Consider the following 22,022-nt stretch of genomic DNA (forward strand, 5'->3'; position numbering starts at 1 on the left):
TTTTTCAAGGTGACGCCAGCTCGAGGTCAGCACCCTTTTTGGCTCACCCTTGAAGGGGAGGCACGTTCCAACTTATTGGAACTTTGGCGCCGGATCCAATTATATGATTAAGGTAACCTATAAGGGCACATGTCGGCAAAACCAGTAGATCGCCGACATTTTGCTGGCGATATTTGGTTATAACCATCTTAATCCTCATCTCCTAATGGGTGACTGGGAAGCCGGTCAAGATTGTGTAGGTAAGTAAGGCATTTCTCCTGCTATTATTCTTCCATTAGTTTTCCCGATTTATATACTGCAACTTTACTAATGACCTCGTAACCTGGCTTTCTTTTTCTTTTGCAGTTGGGATGGCTGCTGGGAACACTTCCCTTAGCCATTTGATGACCCTTTTTCCCCCAATGGGGACGACGATGCCTCCGACTCCCCTGCTACTCCAGCTCCAGTCCGGGGCAAGCTCTCACGTGATGGAGAAAAATTTTGATGCTGGTAGCTTCATCGACTCCCAACTGCTGCTGGGTACCGAAACCTTCTTCCGTGACGGAGACCTGGCTGCCCAAGCGAGGTGGACGTATTGGAGCCTTCTCCGAGTTACCACCATTGCGTGGATGGTGGAGCCGGTCTTGGCCCTGCGCCAGGTTCTATAAGGGAAGTACAGGATGGTCCAGCGTGGGATTTCTAAGTTGAAGGCTGAGGAGGAAACTATGGGGACCAAGCTAAGCAAAATCGAAAAGAGGCTTAAGGAAACAGGCGAAGAGATCGGTCACCTCGTTGATCAAGATCTTTCCCTCTCTAAACAACTCAACGACGCTTAGGGTCGAGCTGCTGCGGCAGAGAGCGAAGTGGAGTAGCTAGAGAAAGAGTTGGCTGTGGCCGTGAGATTGGCAAATTCTGTTCTCCTGGATGCCATTAATATAAAGAAAAAGAACAAAGAAATCATAAAGGATGTCCAAGATGCCATAATTGCTATTGAGGAGGCGATCAAGGCCTAGGTCTCGTTGCTTGTCCCCGATTTTGACACTTTTGCCGTTGATGCCTTTAAAATGATCTAAGATGGTAAGATTGTCGACAAATCGAAGAAGTATCTGACTTTGTATTTGAAATATCTATTTTGGGATATTTAAGTGGTGTTTTAAGATGTATTAGGATTTAAAAAGTTTTAAATTGAATTGTTGAATTTTAGTTTTACTTAAATTGTTTTTTGAATTTGTATTTTAAATTAAAAAATATTAAATCTATTTGGATGTATTTATTTATTTTTTTTAAATTAGTGTAATAAAAGATTGTTTAAAGAATAAATTAAAAATATACTTAATCGTATTGATAAATTTTCTTAAATAATAAAAATAGAAATAGGTTTAATAATATGACTTAGATATTAGAGGAATTAGTCTTTGGAACATAGAGATAAATAGATAGTGACGACAGAAAGCTATTTATGTAATGTTAATTAACTTCCGTCAATGCTAAACAATAAAAATTTATCTGTTCTTCATTTTTTTTTTGTAAATAAATGGGTCATTTTTAATTACGCAATTTTATTAGAAGGACAAAAATCATATTATTATTATTATTATTATTATTATTATTATTATTATTATTATTATCTCAAATTGTTAATAACTATCAAGATAGTTAGATATTAAATTTGATTTATAAAATGATTTAGATGTGGAATATTACTTGTTAGATAAATTTTAGTATAGTTTTTTACAAACAAACAAATTATATAAATTTGCATAGACTAAACTATCATTGCTTAAAGAAGGATATTCTTAGTGTATTGGACTGTTGGACCAATCTTTTTAGTTCGACAAATAGAAATTAATGGAAATCAAAGGATCTTTTGGCAGTTGATGTTTTTTATGTTTATATTAGTGATTTGAAGTTTAAGATGCAAGATGTTTTAAAGAATGACAGGTGGTGTTTAAAAAAATGTTATTCTTTTTTTTAGATAATGTGTTGATTGGATTCGGTAGATACTTTATTGTTCAATGTGAACCACAAGCTGGTTGAATCTGGATACATTCTAACTTTTATACAGCTAAAAATGAGTATGACTGGATTGCACAAAAAATCTTTAATTGGTAGCATAACAATAATTGGTAGTGGGTATGAAAATTAAAAATTTTGGAAAAGATCAAATTTCTTGTGTGGCTTATTCTTCATGAGGTTTTGCCTATTGCGTCTCTCTGAATTAAAAGAGATCTTGCTAATTCTAATATTTGTCCTCGTTGCTACAATGGAGTGAAATCTGTTTTCCATTGTTTGCGTGGCTGTAGTATGGCTAAAAATATGTGGCATAGGATTAACTTTTCTTCTCAATCTTTTTTCTCGAACTATAACTTGCAGGATTGGTTTATTTTAAATGTTAAGAAAGATGATTAATAAAACGGAAAGAGTATACAAAGATAATAAAATTGTGAAAGAATAATGAAAGAAAAGAAAAGATGAAGAAATTTTATTGATTGTTGATTGATTGAATTGTTCACTATGAAGGTAAAACTAAGTATATATAGAGCATTAGTCTATGAAAGATAAAAGATAAGATAAAAATAAGATAGAGATAAAGATAAAGATAACTATAAGATAAGATAAAGACTAAAATTATAATTGAATTTTTGTATTTTGTTGGGCTGAATTTGTGGGCCGTGAGACGTCTTTATTGTTGTCATGGGCTGAGGTAGAAGAGTGATTTAATACGCCCCCGCAAGCTGGAGGATGAAAGATGTCAAGAATACTAAGCTTATTCAGATTAAGATAGAAGGGTTGAGGAGACAAAGGCTTGGTGAAGATGTCGGCTAGTTGCCCAGAAGAGGGAATTGGGAGAAGTTTCATCACTCCAGCTTGAGCTTTTTGTCGAACCAAGTGACAATCAACCTCTAAATGTTTGGTTCGTTCATGAAAAACTGGGTTAGCAGCAATATGAAGAGCACTCTGATTATCACAATATAAAACGGGTGGGCGGATAGGAGAGATGTGTAAAAATTGTAACACATTTAGTATCCATTGAAGTTTACAAGTTGTGTTGGCAAGTGCACGATATTCTGCTTCCGTGGATGAGCGGGCAACGGTGGTTTGTTTCTTGGTCTTCCAAGAGACTAAAGAATTGCCTAAGAAGAAACAATAACCTGTTAAAGATCGTCGAGTGTCAGGACATCCAGCCCAATCAGAGTCACTGAAGCCAAGAAGCTGAATTTCTGATTCCCTTGGAAAGAAAAGTCCTTTGCCGGGACTAGTTTTTAGATATCGTAACACATGCTTGGCAGCTTGAAGATGAGATTCAGTAGGAGATGCCATGAATTGACTTAATTGTTGAGTTGCATACATGATGTCCGGTCGAGTAGTGGTGAGATAGATAAGACGGCCAACCAAACGACGATATACAAAAGGGTCGGATAGCAGGGGACTTTTGTCTTGATATAGTCTTGTGGTATTATCCATTGGAACAGAAGCAGGTTTAGCACCTAATAAACCAGAATCCTCTAAAAGATCAAGACAGTATTTTCTTTGAGATAAGCAAATTCCCTTCTCTGATTGAGCAACTTCAATACCCAAAAAATATTTTAATGGGCCCAAGTCTTTAATTCGGAAGTGTTGGTGCAAAATAGACTTAATGGTAGCAAGTTCAGAAATAGAATTACCAGTGAGAACAATGTCGTCAACATAGACTAGAAGGATAGAAATTTGATCACCAATGAATTTAACAAATAGGCTATAATCATATGAGGTCTGCTGATATCCATGAGATAGCAAAAGGTGAGAAAGTTTGTCATACCACATACGACTAGATTGTCGTAAACCATACAGTGACTTTAGTAGCTTACAGCATTGATTCGGTTGAGGAGATGTAAATCCGGGTGGTAGAGTCATATAAACATCCTCAGAAAGATCCCCATGTAAGAAAGCATTATTGACATCCAACTGATGTATGGGCCAACACTTCATAGAGGCCAATGCCAAAACTAATCTGATGGTGGCAGGCTTGACAACAGGGGAGAAAGTTTCTAAAAAATCAACACCTTCAGTTTGAGTGAACCCTTTAGCCACAAGGCGTGCTTTATATCGATCAACTGAACCATCAGGCTTGCGTTTGATGCGATAGACCCATTTACAGCCAACCGGCTTAACCCCTGCAGGGCAATCAACAAGACGCCAAGTTTTGTTCAGCTCAAGAGCATCCAACTCATCTTTCATAGCACTACGTCAATTAGAGTGTTGATTGACGTCCTTAAAAGACTTTGGCTCAACGTCAGAATGTAGAGATAAAAGAAACTTTTTATGTGAAGATGAAAGAGAAGAAAAAGACATAACTGAAGATAAATGATACTTGCACTTTGAGGGAGATTGATTTGTAGAGATGAGAGAGGAATTACACAAGTAATCAGAGAGATATGCTGGAGGTCGGTGAGGCCGGTCGGAATAACGAGGATGGGGTTGCTCGGGTGGTGAAGAAGGTGACGGGGGATGAGAAGGTGATGGTGGACTGGTGTCTAGTGTGGAAGGAGAGATGGGTGTCTGTGTTGAAAGTGATTCGGTGGTCATGGGTTCAACTTGGCTAGGTAACGATAGTGAGGAAGAGGGAGAGGTTGTTGGAGAAAGTAAAGAACTAGGTGGAGTTGGGTCAATGGGTATAGGTGAGGGTTCAACTGGAAGACTAACTGAATCTTGTTTTTGAGAGGGTGTGTTTGGCAATGTTGGGATGAGTGTATGGAATTGGGCATTTTTTGTGACTAAGGGCAAGATCATTTCATAAAAAATCACGTTTCTAGAAATCTCAATTCTTTTATCTTCTAAAACATAAACAATATATCCTTTAAAACCACTTTGAAAGCCAATAAATACAGCCTTTTTGGCTCTTAGATCAAATTTTGATCTATTTGCCATTAGGGTAGAAACAAAACATAAGCATCCAAAAACTTTAAGGTCATGATAATTTGGTGGATGATTGAATATAATCTCAAATGGTGTCTTAAAATTAATTGCGGATGATGGAACTCTGTTAAGTAGATAAACAGCATGTCTAACAACATAAGACCAAAAAGATGATGGTAAATTAGATTGAAACATAAGAGCACGAGCTATATTCAAAATATGTTGATGCTTGCGTTCTACCCTTCTATTTTGTTGAGGAGTTTCAACACAACTACGTTGATGAATAATGCCCTTTGAAGCATAAAAATCAGGTAAAATAAATTCTGGTCCATTATCGGAACGAATAGTTTTGACTTTGGAGTTGAATTGTGTTTCAATTAAAGTAATAAAATTTTTTATTTGATTTTGCACTTCTCCTTTTGATTTTAATAAGTAACCCATGTAAAGCGGCTAAAATCATCAACAATAGTAAAAAAATATTTATGATTATGAATAGAACTTTGTCGAAACGGACCCCAAATATCAAAATGTAATAAATCAAAACTTGCATTGACTTTGTTAAAACTTTGAGAAAATGAAAGTTTCTTTTGCTTAGAAAGATGACAAATGTCACAAGCCTCATCATGATGCATAGAGATAAAAGGAAATTGTTTATGTAAATGATTAAGTCTTTGCCCAGAAGGGTGTCCTAAACGAAAATGCCATATATTGGAAGGTGTAATGGGTGGAGATTGGATGGAATTTATGGAGTGTGTAGTGAATGAATTTTTACCGAAATTGGGTTCAAAGACATATAATCCCTCTCTCATTCTGGCCAAATCAATCGTCCCCAAATTGTTGCTCTGTAAAGTGCAAGAAGAAGATGAAAAGGTGAGTTCACATGTGAGTGCTGAAGTAATTTTTGAAACAGAGATAATATTAAAGTTGAAATGAGGTAAATAAAGAACATCATGAAGAACCAAGGATGGTGAAAATTGAACGATGCCTTTATAAGAAACAGTAGCTTGAGAACCATTTGGTAAATGAATAATAATAGGAGAAATTTGTGTGTAAGAAATAAACCAAGACAAATTTGATGCAATGTGATCTGTGGCACCAGAATCAATTATCCAAGTATTCAAGAATGAATCTCGATTTGAAGAATTATTAACAGTAGAAAAAGTATTGAAAGAATAAAGATAATGAGTAGTTGGACTTGGCAAAAGCTCAAGTTGGTTTGAAGGACGAGCTTCTTCATTGAAAGGAAGTGCCATGAAAGAAAAGTGTTGGGTTGACGAAAGGTCCAAAAGAAACTCCGAATGAAGTTGCTGTTGTGCCCTTTCTCCTTGATCCATGGATGTCAGCAGAGCTCAAGAGGAGCTCTGATACCATAATAAAACGGAAAGAGTATACAAAGATAATAAAATTGTGAAAGAATAATGAAAGAAAAGAAAAGATGAAGAAATTTTATTGATTGTTGATTGATTGAATTGTTCACTATGAAGGTAAAACTAAGTATATATAGAGCATTAGTCTATGAAAGATAAAAGATAAGATAAAAATAAGATAGAGATAAAGATAAAAATAACTATAAGATAAGATAAAGACTAAAATTATAATTAAATTTTTGTATTTTGTTGGGCTGAATTTGTGGGCCGTGAGACGTCTTTATTGTTGTCATGGGCTGAGGTAGAAGAGTGATTTAATAATGATTTCGTTTTCTTATCTGTTGTGTAGTGAATTTGGCAAAGTCGCAACAATGATATTTTCAATTTTGATCAACCTTGGTCTCCAACTAAGTTTCAAATATTTGTATATAATTCTTGTCAAGATTTCAACAAATCAGTTCATGTTCGAGAAGTTGGTGTCCCTCATTTTTGGTTGATTGATTGGGTAGTTCTACCGGTGAATAAGTTTAAGATAAACTGTAATACTAGTTTTAGGGACTGTAATACTAGTTTTAGGGAAGATATTATTGGTTCAACGAATTTTAGTTGTATCATTAGAAACTTAGCTGACGAGTGTATAAAATGTTGTGCTAATTCTCTTTCATCTAGTTTAATTTTTAGACAGGAGTTTTTTACTATTTGATCGGATTTAACTTTGATTTGGGAGATGGATTTTTGTGATGATATTTGTAAAATGAATTGTCTCAAGATTATTCTTCTTATACAAGCTACTTGATGCATTGAATAAAGATATTGTAGAAAAAATTCAACATATGATAATTAGAGATTGGTGTGCTTCTCTTAATTCAGTGCTCCGTTCTATTAATATTGTTGTTGACTCTTTAGTCAAAGAAGCTGCAAGGCATAATCAGCCTTATAAAGAATGGACTACTCCTATTGAAGATATCAAAAGGCTAATCCAAGAAGGATTTAAGAAAACTTTTAATTTTTCAGTTGAAGAATTTACTGTTTTCTTTTTATTTTTCTATTCTTTGTTAGACAAAAAAAATCATTTTAGTTTAAAAGAAATACTTTTGATAAAATAAATTTTGAAAAAAAAAATTACATTTACTTTTCAAAAATAATATCGACAAAATAAACCAAATATAAATATTAAGTGAATTTTTTCTAATTTCTTTTACATAAATGACAAAAATTTTAAAATATTTTTAAAAAAATCTAACAATCAATTTTTTATTATTTATTTATTTTTAAATATTTTTTAAAATTTTTTAATATTAGATCAAAATCAAATATATAAAAAATGTTTGTCATTTATAAAAAAAAACATTTTTTCAAATTGAGATCAATTTTAAAAGATTATAATGTTTTTTTTATAAATATTTTTTTGCCCAAAATTGAATATTTAGAGGGAAAAAAAAACCCCATAGTTTACCCAATTTGCAGGTGTGTTTGTCGAAGATCCTATGTGAGGTCATGTTGGAATAAACTGGTACTTAATGTTAATAACTTAATATTAATATTAACATTTAGTTTAATTTAATATGTAAAAACCCTAAACCCCTGAAGGTGGAAACCACCGGCGTCTGAACCCCCAAAAAACATGTCCACTCTTGAACCTCAGCTTCTGCACTTTCGCGCCTACGAGCTCCGCCTCATCCGCTGCACCCTCACTCCTCCTCCGCCCTCCGATTCCCCCATTCAATCCCCGCCGTCCGATCACCATCTCCACACTCTCATCAACCACCTCCTTTCTTCCATCGAGTCCGGTTCCTATCACCAAGCTCTCACCTCCGACGCTTCCAGACTCGTCTTCGGACTCGCCAATGACTCGCCCCTTCCGGACCCTGTCAACTCAGTTGACTCGGCAGAACGATTCTACTCCGAGTTGCTCCACCGCGCCGAGTTCTTCCTCTTGGACGACTCGGTCGGCGACTCCGACAAGGCTTACATGGCGATTCTCGTGCTGTGCATCGCTGTCGCGGCATTTCTAGGGTTCACTCAATGCAACTTCACCGGGTACGCAAATTTTCAAATGCTACTGCTTTTTTTTTTCCGTTTCTTTCTAATTTAGCTGAGAAGTGTTAGCTGAATATGAATTGGAATTTGGATTTGGATTTAGGCCTATGAAAGGTTTACCGCGATGCCCGTTGCCTATGGAAGGTGGCGGCAGTGGTGGTGAATTCGCAGAGTGGGACAATTGGGCTCGCAATCAGGTTATGGCTGCTGGCTCTGACTTGCTTGGAAAGTTCTCCAATCTTCAGGTACATTTTAAGCATTAGAAGTCACTGTTCCATACATTGCATACATGATTACATTGTGTATTAATCACAAAAATGGCTTCGTTTAATGAAATACGGAGATATTTTAGTTGAGCGAGAGATAGTTGTAGCATGAAAATCTCTTGTTGACATTAGTGTTGTTTGCCATTGGAGTGAATTGCTACTCTGGCCTAGCAAGAACAAATGTTATGCTGTTAAAACTTAAAAGTTGATAATTTGCCAATAACTTTTTTGTTTGGGTGCTGGAACAAAATCAATGTGGTAGGTACTGAATGAGCAATATTTGAATTTTTGAGTTGCTGAATGATTAACAAAGTAACTTCTAATCGTAGTTGAATTTGAAATAGGTTGATTCCATCAGAATTGTAGGCCATCTCCACCCCCCTCCCTTTTTCTTTCTCTCCCTCTCCATCTCCTCTCTTTCTGTTTTCTAATTTTAGTTTTGCACATCTATTGTTTTGTAGTACATAGTTTTTTCTAAGATGTTGCTTATGCGGATGAAAGATTTGTCATTTCAAGGAGCCATATCTTCTGCATGTGAGATTAGAAGCCTTTCATGGTGGCTTGCAAGGGTTTTGCTTCTTCAGCAGAGAATTTTGGATGAGCGGTCTTCTTCTTTGTTTGATCTTTTGCATGTCTACCTGGGTGAGGCTTCGCAACAATTTGGCACTTCAGAAGGTGTTAGAAGTTATTGGGATGCTAATTTACGTGATGGAGAATGCTTAGCTATTGTCTCCATGTTTCATTTAGAGGCTGGAATTATGGAATATGCCTATGGACGAGTAGATCCTTGCAGGTTAGTTATTCTGACGTTTTATTCTTTTTTAATTATTGTTTTTATTAATATGGTTGATAGTCAATTCTTTCTTTGGCATGATTAGGTTGACAAATATTCTTAGTATAATTTGTTTGGCTGTTTTTGATGGGAATGGAAGGTCCACTTCATTCCAAGTTACTTTCAAGGCTTGCATTATGTACTTGTATATAGTGCAAGGACTTGAGAACATTTCAAGATCGATCTCTGTGTGTAATGCAGTAGTTTATCTAATAGAAGTGAATATTGATTTTATTGCTTTGATGACATGCATTTGTTCGTTCTTGTCAACTTCGAACAGGAAGTTCTAACTTCTAACCCAATATGTTTGACCCCCTTGACCTCTTTCACATTTTTATTCACTTTTAAGGACTTTCCATGAAGTAAAATATGAGTTGGAAATGCAATGGGTTTGAAATATTCAAATTAACATGATTCTTATAATGTTAGAAAACAATTGTTATGAAATTTTCCTTGGGAATACTATTTGAATGTTTAAATAACTGGTACTTTTGATTCTCCTTTGATATCTTTCAATGCTGAAATACCTTTTTGCATCAGGACACATTTTGAGTCAGCTGAGATGGCAGCTGGGCTTCAGCTTTCAGTTACTGGGGTGCTGGGTTTCCGTACTGTACATCAGGTAAACTTAGTAACTTGCACAATTATTTTGCTTGACTGAACATGCCTTCTAATATGTAGTTCTTGGGCATAGGTAGAACCAAAGGCACAAATGGTACTCGTCACAAACACATGCTCATCAAACAATGCGGATAACCACTCTTTGATGGGTAATGGCACACAAAGAAGAGATTCCAGCTCTGGTGATGCATCTGACATACTTATGACACCAAAATTGTTAGGAAATTACGATGACACTAAAACTGGGTCACAAGGAATAGAAAATGGTGCTCAGACTACTCCCAGTTTGACAGCAACACAACAGGCTGTAATTCTGGCACATTGCCTTCTAATTGAGAAGAGCTCCAGACATGATGAATTGCAGCGTAAGTTGCCTTGAAAATACCTCTGCTTTGGGGGATAAAGAGGTCTTCTAGCCTATATATGGTGTTTAGCTAAGGTTAAGATGTGAAATAAAGAATGGAAATTGGATTAGATAATGTTGAACATTAATGGCTTTACCTGTCTATAGGTCTTTATCTAAGCCCCCTTTTTCTTGAGCTATTTCTCAAATGAATAAATTTTCATTGTGGGTGCGCGCAAGAGGGAAGGGGGTGATAATTGCTATGAAATAGCTATTGTGTTGATAAGATTTTTTTTACTATAAACTATTTTAGATACTAAATAACCTAGTTCATAAAACACATTAATTCACTTAATTTCTGGCTTGTGAAATGTGTTTCAGGATGGGATATGGCTCCTTACATTGAGGCAATTGATTCCCAGCATTTGTTTTATTTCATTGTAAGTGTGCTGTCAGTGTGTTTTCATATTCCCTTGGAGATTCAGATTTTTTTATATTTTAAATATAAAATTTCAGGTAGTCCTGAGTGAAAACCTAGTTTTTTCTTCATTTTTTTAAAATGAGGCTTTTCAATGTACCTAGAAGGAATTTTTCAGAGCGAAAGGCTTTTAGATTTTTTCTTTCAATCTTCTCTTATTTTGTATTATCCAAAAATTATTATTTGTTTGATAATTTTCTTGTTTGCATCAGATACGATGTTTCTGCGATATCTTGCGTATACGATGGGAATCATCTCGAAGTCGAACAAAGGAGCGTGCTTTACTGATGATGGAGAATTTGGTACGAGTTATGTTGATTGACATGTCAATATGGGATCTCTAAGTGTATATAATTTTTCTGACATATCTTTCTCTTGTATGCTTTTTTAATTAGAGGTGACAATGTTATAATTTTTTGCTACTAAAGAAGATACTATACTTGCATTTTATGCTGACCAAAATTGGGCCATTCAATCTGTACTGTACTACCTTGAATTGAAAACCTCAGTCAATTAAGTTTCTTTCGGTATTTTGCATTGAAAGAATCCATATTTATGTAAGCATCCTTTCTATTTTGTTGGTGCTAATATTTCAACATGTGAATTGTCTTGATTTGTTCATTGTGGTTTAGATTCATATAGCTGCAGCAGTTGATAAATATATACATCATTTTTTGCAGGTTCAACGTATTTCTGAATCTTCTCCAGTTGTAGCAGAAAGAATTCCTCTTAGTTATAATGTTTATATTCCCAGTATTTCTGCATTAAGGAAGTATGACCTTTTGCTCTTTAGGTTCTTCAGATAAAAAGAGAACTGAATTTGCATGACCCTCCCCCCCCCCCCCCCCCCCCCCCAACCCCAAAAAAAAAAAACCAATTTCCTTTCTTATATGATCAAAAGTTAGATAATTCTCAATCTCTAATGTTTCCTTCCTACCAATTTAGGGAATATGGTGAGCTTTTGGTTCGCTGTGGTTTAATAGGGGAGGCAGTGAAGGTATTTGAAGATTTAGAATTATGGGATAATCTTATATACTGCTACAGGTATGATAGCTGAGATGAAAAAGTTGAATGAATTGTGTTCTCTTACAATTCACTCATCAAAGCAGTGAAATCTCATTTTATACTTGATTTGGAACTCAGCTTATTGGAGAAGAAAGCCACAGCTGTTGAACTCATCAAGAAACGTCTTTCAGAACGACCCAGTGACCCCAGATTATGGTATGTTTCTCGGCTTATTTTATTTTCATCTTACGTATGTCATTGCCTAGACAATTTGATCCACTAAAATATAATGTTTGCTATTACTTGCTGATGGACTTTGTATAACTTATTTCAAATATCAGCAAAAAATAACACTTGCCTTTTTGGTTCGTCTATTTTTTTTTGGTGACTGATAAATGGAACACAAAGAACGACTAAGGGAGAAACCATCTCCATCCTAATGGTCTCTTCTACGACACTACAAGGGAGATAAAAGTCAGCATAAGATTGATAATGTTTAGCCGCCATCTTCGCAAGAAGATCAGCTGCGAAGTTCGCTGTCTGCTGTCCGCTGACTCAATTGAACATGCACCACCCAATTGCGCTCTAGCATCTCATAGATCTTGAAAAGAATATCATTATCTTCCCTTCTCAACACAATTTGGTTATTATTGATCCACAAATAAGCCTCCAAACAATCTGTTTTGCAAATGACCTCCTTGTATCCATTTTCCCATGTCAAACAAAGACCCCCTCCAAATTGCAAAGAGCTCACACCAAAGGATAGGACCCGTAGGAATGCTAGCTGAACAGCCCAACAATCAATTACAGATACTATCCCGCACCACGCACCCAAAACCATCAAGTTGATCTTGCTCAAAGAGACTAGCATCACAATTTATTTTAACATTTGTTGGCGGAGGGCACCAAGAATCAATAGAAGTGGTATGCGTAGTCACCTGATTAAGCCCCTTAGCCAAGATGTATTTAGATGCTGAATGTCGAGCAAGCATGAGAACCTTTTCCTTGCTCCAATTGTCATTTGGATTGAAAACGTCATTCTTCCTATCCCTCCAAATCCACCATAAGCCTGCAGCAAAGATTGCTTCGCTGTTCTGGAGATTTAAATGAAGCCAACTTCTAAAATCCACCAAGGCATCCCATCTCCTCAATCCCACATTCAAACTTTCCCAAATTGGCTTTACTTTATCATAAAATCTGAGGCAGTGCTCAATAGTTTCTAGAGCTTCATTGCATCTAGGACAAAGATCAGGTGGTGTCATACCTCTTCTGAATCGGAAGCTGGCAGTGGGGATGGCACCATGCAAGCACAGCCAAATCAAACCCTTGACTTTTTCAAGAATACTCATACGCCAAAGCCACAACCAATTCTCATTAGGGTCTTAGGCAACCTTTCTTTTTAGAAGCAATTCATAGCCATCCTTTGTGGAGTAGACCTTGGTAGCATTAGCATTCCAAACCCAGGTAGCTGTGTTCCCTTTCTGCACGGTTGGGTTAAAATTTGAAAGATCAAGCTTAAGAGCCTCTGGAAGAATTGTACAAAGACCATCCAAGTGCCATCCACCCCCAAACCACACGTCGCCTAAAGAGAGACAAGTGTCTGAAATATGAACAAAAGGGACCTCATGAGCAAGACTCCCGGAAGGTCTCCAGGGATGATACCAAAAGGATTGAGTTAAAGGGCTAGTACTCCAAACATAGCCATCACTTAGTCTATCGGCTGCCTTTGTGATGTCACGCCATATACCTGAAGTTTGCGTAGGACACACAAGGTCCAAACTCAACGTTCCATGCACGTATTTAGCTAACATAATGCGCACCCAAAGTTTGTCCCTCCCATGAAAGAGTTGCCAAACCAATTTACCAAGGAGGGCAATATTAACACAATGAGCATTTCGAATTCCTAGACCCCCATACCTCTTGGGTGTAGTAACCGTATTCCACCCCGCCAAACTCAAGCACTGCTCATCTGTCTTCTCTTTCCACAAGAAATTATGCATGATAGCATCAATCTTAAAGCACACCTTGTTGGGGATACCTGCATTTGGTAAATGGGAAGAGAAGATGCCACATATTTTATAAGACAAAGTCTGCCGGCTCTATTAAGGAGACAATCTTTCCAACTAGCCAATCTGTTCTTTATTTTCTCCACCGACTCCGGGCAAACCGCTCTAGTTGCCCTCGGATGGCTAAGATTAACCCCCAAGTATTTGCCTAAATTATTGGCAAATCTGATAGATGACACACCAGCCAGCATGTCTTTACTACTATTCGGTACACTCTTAGAACAAACTACCCTGGACCGCTGGACTTCCCAATGTTCACTTTCATGCCCGAGGCCTTGCAGAACAGATTCAAAGAATGCATGATCTGTTGGACTTGAGTTCTGCTTGCTTTACAGAAGAGAAGAAGGTCGTCCGTAAACATAAGATGTGAAATATGAGGACCCCTCGGAGAAATAGCAATCGGGTCCCAATCCCCCGAGTCCACTAGGTTAGAAATAGAGCAGGCTAACATCTTCATACAAAGAACAAAAAGGTAAGGGGACATCGGGTCCCCTTGACGGAGCCCACGTTTGGGTTGAAAACCTTCTAACCTACTAGCATTCCAAAGAATTGATAGGGATGATGCCTGAATACAATTCATAATGAGCCTCCGAATAGAGGTAGGGAAACCAAAACAACCCAAGGTATAATCTAGAAACTGCCCATCTACCCTGTCATATGCTTTTTCTAGATCAATCTTGAAAGCCATAGCACCCTTCCTGGACTTAGTTTTCTTCAAGAAGTGAAGCACCTCTTGTGCCACAATAATGTTGTCAGGGGCTCCTCTCTCGGGAATGAAACCACCGTGATTCGGACTTATAATATCAGATAAGAAAGGTCTCAGGCGACTCACTAGCACTTTAGTCACAATTTTATGGACGACATTGCAAAGACTGATAGGTCGAAATTCCTTCATTCTACTTGGGGAGTCCATCTTAGGGATAAGCACTATAAGAGTTTCTAACACGGAGGGATTAAACAGGTCACCCTGAAAAACCCTCTGCACTAAGCTCCACACATCGTGCCCCACAACTTTCCAATATTCCTTAAAAAGAAAGCTTGGAATTTGTCCGGCCCTGGGGCTTTGAGAGGGCTCATGGAATCTACTGCTGCTTTAACCTCCAATAATGAAACAGGTCGGGTCAGGTTCTCACAAGCTCCTTGACTAAGAGAAGGCCTTGGAAACTCACCCATACAACCTACCTCCACCGGATCAATTGAACAGAAGAGATTTACAAGAAAAGCCAACACTTCTTGTTGAAGAAGAGCCGGATCAGAGGACCAAGACCCGTCACTCACAAATAGACCATGTATCTTATTCGCCTTCCTTCTAATAATAGTCTGCATATGAAAAAACTTCGTTTTTCTGTTATCATATCTCACCCATTGTTCTCGAGACTTCTGAAACCAGAGCAATTCTTCCTGGGCTGTCCTCCCTGCATCTTCATTCCTCCTCTTTACAAGCAACATCATCACATATTTCTAGCCTTCTTTGGAGGTCATTGAGCTTGCTTTCAAGATCCCTCTTCTTGATAAAAATATTCCCAAAAACACGAGAGTTGAAATCAAGAGAAGACTGTTGCACCTTCATAAGTTTTCCTTGTAAGTGAGAATTGTTGTCATTCCAGGCTTGTTGAACAACACTCTTATAAGAAGGATGAGTGGCCTAGGCAGCTTGGAACCTAAAAGGTCTACTACCCTTCTTGGCTGGAATTCCAAAGCACCTGATGGGCAAAGGGGAGTGATCCGAGTGCAACCGACTAAGTACTTCTGTAAATGCTTCAGGAAACATAATCCTCCAACTGGTATTACTATAAGCTTCTTGGCCACCTCCCTATGCCCCTGAACCTTCCTAAACCAAGTAAAATTCCTTCCTGTTGTTGCCAGATCAAACAAATTACAAGTATCTAGGACATGAGAAAAATAGCTCCTGCGAGAATCATTATAGAAGCCCCCGTTTCACCTCTTGAGGATGTAAACTTCCATTAAAATCCCCAACTACAAGCCAAGGATCCTGGATAGTCGTTCCAAGAACAGAAAGATGTTCCATAATTCACCACGGTTTGCAGGTTGGGGACTACCGTAAACTGCACTACAAATCCAGGTTTATCCACCCCTATCAATTGCAAGAGACAGACATTGTTCCATGGTTGCAATCACTCGACATTTAGCTTTGCCATCCGAGGATAAAAACCAAATACCCCCCTCTGTGTCCATTGGCTTCCACAATTCCCACCGGAGTAAACCCCAAATTTTCCCAAAACAATTTCATAGTACTAAAGACAACATGGGTTTCAACAAGAATACCAAAAGTAGGATTAAACAAACCTTCTTACCAATTCCTTGCAGTGTACTCGAGCCATCCTGTTAGAGGCTCCTCTCACGTTCCAACTGATCAAGTTCAGAGAATCACTATCCATAAAAACCAGGCTTGATGATGGAACGTCGATGCTAGCCTCTCACGTTGAGGGTCCTCTGTCACCCATCTTGGTTTCTCCCTCCACATTTGCACTGCAGCCATTCTTGTCTTGGGCATGCTTAATCCCTCCATCAGAATCAATTGGTGAACCCTGTAGCGAAGGAGGTCTCCTCCTCTTATAACTTACTTTGATAAACGGTGTAGTAGAATGTGGAACAATGCCATCTTTTCACCCTCAGCCCCCTTTGGTGATGCCACCATACCAGTCTCATCGTCTTTGCCACAATCTCGGGCCACATGCCCAAAACAATTGCATCTTCCACAAATAAGATGCAAGTTCTCATACTCAAAGTTATTCTCAAAGCCATCGATCATAATCTTCCGCTTCACTGGCCGTCCAAGATTGATTTGCACGCTCGTGCATATTTACCACGCTCTGCAGATTTGGTGGCCAAATCAACCTTCATAGGTTTCCCCACCGTTTTTGCTATGTTTAAAATAGCCTTCTCACTGTAGTACCAGATATTAAGACCTGTAATTCTTATCCATACTAGAGTAGAACCAAAGGTATCTTCACACAGTTTGAAAGAAGAGCGTCATGGCTTAGCCACCACGTAGTTCTCTCCGATCATCCAAGGCCCCCCCCCCCAAGCAAAAGTTGCTCTCTATCCTCCCACAAGTCGAACTTGATAAGAAAATAGCCGTAACCCACATCCAACACCTCATAGCCACCTTTGGTCCTCCAAACTCCCCTCAGCTTGTGAGTAATGGCTGTCTATCTGAAAGTTTTGCCAAGGACCTTAATGATAATGGCATCCCGATAAGGTGCGGAAAGGATCTCTCTCGCCTCCAGTGAATTCCACACTAGGGATCTCCCCGTCTGTGATGACTGCTATTTTGTTTGCGTCAAGAGAATCCACCACATGAGAAACCCTAGCCGAGGAGTCACCCACCACTTTGTCTCGAAAAGAGACCTTGAAAGCCTCTTTGTCCTTCAGAATCTTCTCTCCATCTCCCATACCTGGTACTGCTTCTCGCCCCCCATCCTTCGTGATTCCAGACCCTCCACCTTCCTCCAAAACATTCTTACCTTTCACTCCATGATCATCGATACCCTTTCCTTCCAAGACTCTCACCCCGTCACCCTCGCTGCGGTCTCCCCCGCTCTCCCCACTCATTGTGTCCTTTTTTTGGTTCGTCTATTTATGAAAAGGAAGTCTTATTATAACAGAAGTTGCTCACCCATAATTTTTAGATATCCCAAAATAGGAGCTTTAATGGAGTACTGACTTGTATTTAGATTACATATGGCCTGTACTTTTTGTTGGTTGGAAGATATTTGTTAAAGATTATTTGGCTCATCTTGTTATTTAGTTTTTTATTCGATTCAATCATGAATCAGTCATGATGGGTGACATGCTAGCTGGCACTATACAAGATTTTATGAATAATTTATTTCACCTAGTGCTAACAATTTCTAATTTCTAGGTGTTCATTGGGTGACATTACGAATAATGACACCTGTTACGAAAAGGCTCTGGAAGTTTCAAATAGTAGGTCTGCTAGAGCTAAGGTGCTCCTGTGTTTACCTTCTTTTGCTCGTTGCTGCCTGTGTGCTCTACAAACTTTCTTATGCCATATTAGAAAATTTTAAACTAAGATTATTATCTTTTTAACAAATTTCGTTATTCTTTGATCGATAGCGTTCTCTGGCTCGCAGCGCATACAATAGAGGAGACTACGAGACATCTAAAATTTTGTGGTGTGTGCTGTAACCTGAAGCTTTTCCCTATGATCCTTGCCTTTGTCAACTATTATTATATTTATAGTTTTTGGTGTTTTGACAACATTGCTATTTAGTGTGATGTGCTTTTGTTCACTAATTTCAGGGAGTCTGCAATGTCAATGAACTCTATGTTTCCAGATGGTTGGTTCGCATTTGGGGCTGCTGCATTGAAGGTGAATGAAATAATAATAATAATTGTAGTAGCTATTTTGGCTATTGCCACCATTGACATGTGGCGACAATCTACTAGTATTAGGCCAGCTTTGGATAATTTGACAATTAGTTGCATGTGTGCACAGATTAGCACAGTAGCACTTGCATAGCTGTGTATGGTTGTGTATGCAATTGTATATCTGTGGCATCACCTGTTTGGCCTGTTAGGATGGGAACAAAAGTACTCATGCATTTGTTATGCTGACTAGGCTTGTTCCCTCCCCCTCCCCCAAACCAAAAAAAAAAAAGAAAAAATACATTTTTGTTATCCCATGTACTTTAAACTAACCATGAAATTTTACAGGCACGGGATATTGAAAAGGCTCTGGATGCATTTACCCGTGCGGTTCAACTTGATCCTGAAAATGGGGAAGCTTGGAATAACATCGCTTGCTTGTATGGAATTCTAGCTTTCTTGTCATATTTAAAAATTATAAAACAGCTTAAGCCTGTTTAGTTTGAGTGCCTTTTTTTCCCCTCGGTGTCTTATTTAGTATTTTGTGAAGGAGTAAATAATAATTATTAATTCTCAGTATTCTCTTTCAAAAATCTTTAACATATAAAGCAAAATGAAAGAAAAATGTGCATTTTTATCATTAATTGGAAACATAAAATGAAAATAGAAAATGTTTTCTAAATCCGAGTTAACTCTTAGTTTGTTACATGACTTGTTTTCCAGCAAATGCGCTCGCATTTACATGTGCATAAGTATCTTTCCCTTTTTGCATCCTTAGAGTTTGAGCTACCTAACTAATATATACAAAGTCAATCTAACTGTCCCGAAGTGAGTTTGACATTGTAGTAATTTTTCATTTTCAAACTGCTTTTTACCATGATTCATTGTCGTGATCTGTACGAACAGAACTCTTTTTCAGAAAAAAAAAAGAGAGATTCAATAGTGGTTCATTAATTATTTTTCTTCTAGAGTTTACTTATTATGCAATTCACTTTACATGCAGGCATATGATCAAGAAAAAGAACAAGGAGGCCTTCATTGCATTTAAAGAAGCCTTGAAGTTCAAGTATTATATTCTTCCCTTTTATTAAACTGCTTTAAAGATATTTCTGGAAAAAATATGCTCGTATACCCGGTTGTGTGTATACAGCATAGCATGTGTATTAGTTCACAATCGTTAAAATTTGGGGTTCATAGTAACATAATGATACTTGATGACAGACGGAACAGCTGGCAACTCTGGGAGAACTATAGTCATGTTGCTATTGATGTTGGCAATATCAGTCAGGTATTTGCTGCTTTCCCATATTCTTCTGTTGATCAAAACCAGTATTAGTTTTCATTACATATGGATATCATCTTCTATGTAACAAGAAGTATGAAAGATGAGATTTGTTTTCTCTGCTGTTCCATTATCTTCTGTTCTTTGTCACTCATCAAGTTTTATAAATTCTTTTAGGCTCTGGAAGGTGCGCAGATGGTTTTGGAAATGTCCAACAATAAAAGAGTAGATACAGAACTACTAGAAAGGATCAGAACAGAGGTTGAAAAGAGGCGCTCAATAAGTAATTCGGTGCCTTCTGTTGCAACTGATATTACACATAGTACAGATAAACTTCAGTTAGATGATTCTCAATTAGAACTTCAAGACCAATCACAAGCTTCTGATGATGGAAGATCACGTGAAACTGAGCAATTGATGTTGTTACTTGGAAGAGTTCTGCAGCAGGTATACGATTATATTAATCTTCTGTTTATGTAGATTCCTTTTACTCAACGAAGAGTGTGGTCAATATGCACTGCCAACACCTCCAGAGGGGGACATGGGAAAAGTGGATCATCTGCTTATTATAAATAGTATTGAACTGTAATAATGTTTCCTATGAATGTTCAAAAGTTGATGCAAAAGATAGTTAGCACACAGAAATGTTCAGTTTAATATTTAATTCTCTGATGCAGATAGTTAAAAGTGGGAGTGGATATGGACCTGATATCTGGGGCTTATATGCAAAATGGCATAGAATGAATGGAGATCTCATTATGTGTTCTGAAGCCCTTTTAAAGCAAGTTAGATCACTCCAGGTATGTCTCACATGGTTGGTTAGATAGTTCTACCTTTACGCAAGAGTAAGAGTTATATACCTATGTCCGGTATCAAAGAATCTGTGCATTTGTATCGCTACAACTATGGTGAAATTCAATTTTATCATAGTATTATGTTTTCTTAGGGATCTGATACTTGGAAAGACAGAGATCGCTTCAAGAAGTTTGCAATAGCATCCTTGGAACTTTGCAAGGTGTACATGGAAATTTCCTCATCTGCTGGCAGAACTAAAGAGTTATATACAGCTGACATGCATCTGAAGAACATCATCAAACAGGCAAGATGTTTATTCTGAAGTTAACATCAAGTTCTTCTTTACTACATATAAGCCATGGTTTCGCGGTTTCAGTTGTGTGTTGCAAGATCCAATACAACACTAAATGGCATTACAAATACAAATAAGCCCTTTGAAACCTGAAAATAGAAACTGGACAACATTTTTTAGTTTATGGGCTCTGCCCGCTTTCATGCTACAAATAGAAATATGCTTTTCCAGCATGTTGCTCATCCTCTAAAGTTTTTTAATTTTTTATTTATATTCTCAGGCTCAGAGCTTCTCTGATACAGAAGAGTTCAGGGATCTTCAGGCTTTCCATGAAGAAGTGAAGATCAAACTCCAATCGAATTCAACGCCTACCTAAAATACTTGTGGAAACATGATCAGATAAGTTGTTTCTAACTAAGGTTTCATTGGTATTCCTAAGATCAGAGGCTAACCCATCAAACTTGAATATATTAAGAATGGACATGTTGCTTTCTGCATCCATCAACAGAAGAAGTCTAAACTCTAAAGCTTTATTATAGAATCCTTGATTTGGATGATATATGCTGAAAGTAATCAAGGTGTGCCTATGTATCATATCATGTGTGTTCTATATTTAAAAGTGAGAGAAGTGTTAAGTTTTTTGTGATGTTTAGATGCAAAATTCATATCTTCTTATTGTAACAATGTTACATGCTTGTAATAACATGATAATCTTTATTACTAAATTACATGAAGAGAGTTATAATACTCAATGTAGATGATGTTTAACAAACAGTGAAGACGTGTTTTTGATGTACAGTTGGTGAAGGTTGCAATACACACAAAATCTGCAATTTGAGAAAATGAACTAAACAGTGCACACTTATAATCTAAAGATCAAGGTATACATTGTTGCCAATTTGCCATGCATTATATTTTAGAATCCTCGTTATCATGCATTCATGCTTACTCTTTCCTCTGCCTGACCAAACATCCATCCATATGAAGAATTAGGAACATAAGTGCTATACACGATAGAAACTCATACATAGTGGAGATAAAAACCAAGCAAGAGCTTGGTAAGGTCCGAAACAGAAACCGCATAATAAAAACATAGCAAATCTTTAGAGCAAATACATATATTCATTAGTAACATCCAGTTTTCAGCAGCAACCCCTCTTCTCTTTATAGACATATTTGCCAACGTTTCTTCGAATTTTTGTTGTGTATAACAAAGACCATAAGACACTAAGACTTGTATTTTTCACATTAGGATGGATGAATAGCAGCTGCTGGGGTATATGGTACTAAACGTTCAATCAATGCGTGGTTTGGTTAGAGTTAAGTTGAACTCTGAGAAAAACATAAATATGCTAGTACATACTAATATGGTTTGTTCACTTGCAAAACTCAACACGAGAAAGATTG

At 37.4% G+C, this 22,022-nt stretch overlaps 1 protein-coding gene across 1 annotated transcript; it reads left to right on the top strand.

Annotated features, from left to right (window-relative positions):
• The first annotated feature begins 7,757 nt into the window (after positions 1-7,757).
• Positions 7,758-21,389, top strand: LOC112708021 (uncharacterized). Its single transcript, XM_025760111.3, has 20 exons — positions 7,758-8,282; positions 8,386-8,527; positions 9,010-9,341; positions 9,921-10,002; positions 10,075-10,366; positions 10,726-10,784; positions 11,035-11,124; positions 11,503-11,594; positions 11,768-11,866; positions 11,966-12,043; positions 17,780-17,864; positions 17,995-18,053; positions 18,181-18,250; positions 18,595-18,686; positions 19,250-19,312; positions 19,468-19,534; positions 19,706-19,975; positions 20,206-20,328; positions 20,475-20,627; positions 20,896-21,389. Exons 1-20 carry the CDS (start codon positions 7,867-7,869, stop codon positions 20,989-20,991), a joined length of 2,760 nt encoding a protein of 919 aa, XP_025615896.1. The 5' UTR covers positions 7,758-7,866; the 3' UTR covers positions 20,992-21,389.
• The last annotated feature ends 633 nt before the right edge of the window (positions 21,390-22,022 follow it).

This window comes from Arachis hypogaea, chromosome 8, assembly GCF_003086295.3.
Source record: "Arachis hypogaea cultivar Tifrunner chromosome 8, arahy.Tifrunner.gnm2.J5K5, whole genome shotgun sequence".
Classification (NCBI taxonomy): Eukaryota; Viridiplantae; Streptophyta; class Magnoliopsida; order Fabales; family Fabaceae; genus Arachis; species Arachis hypogaea.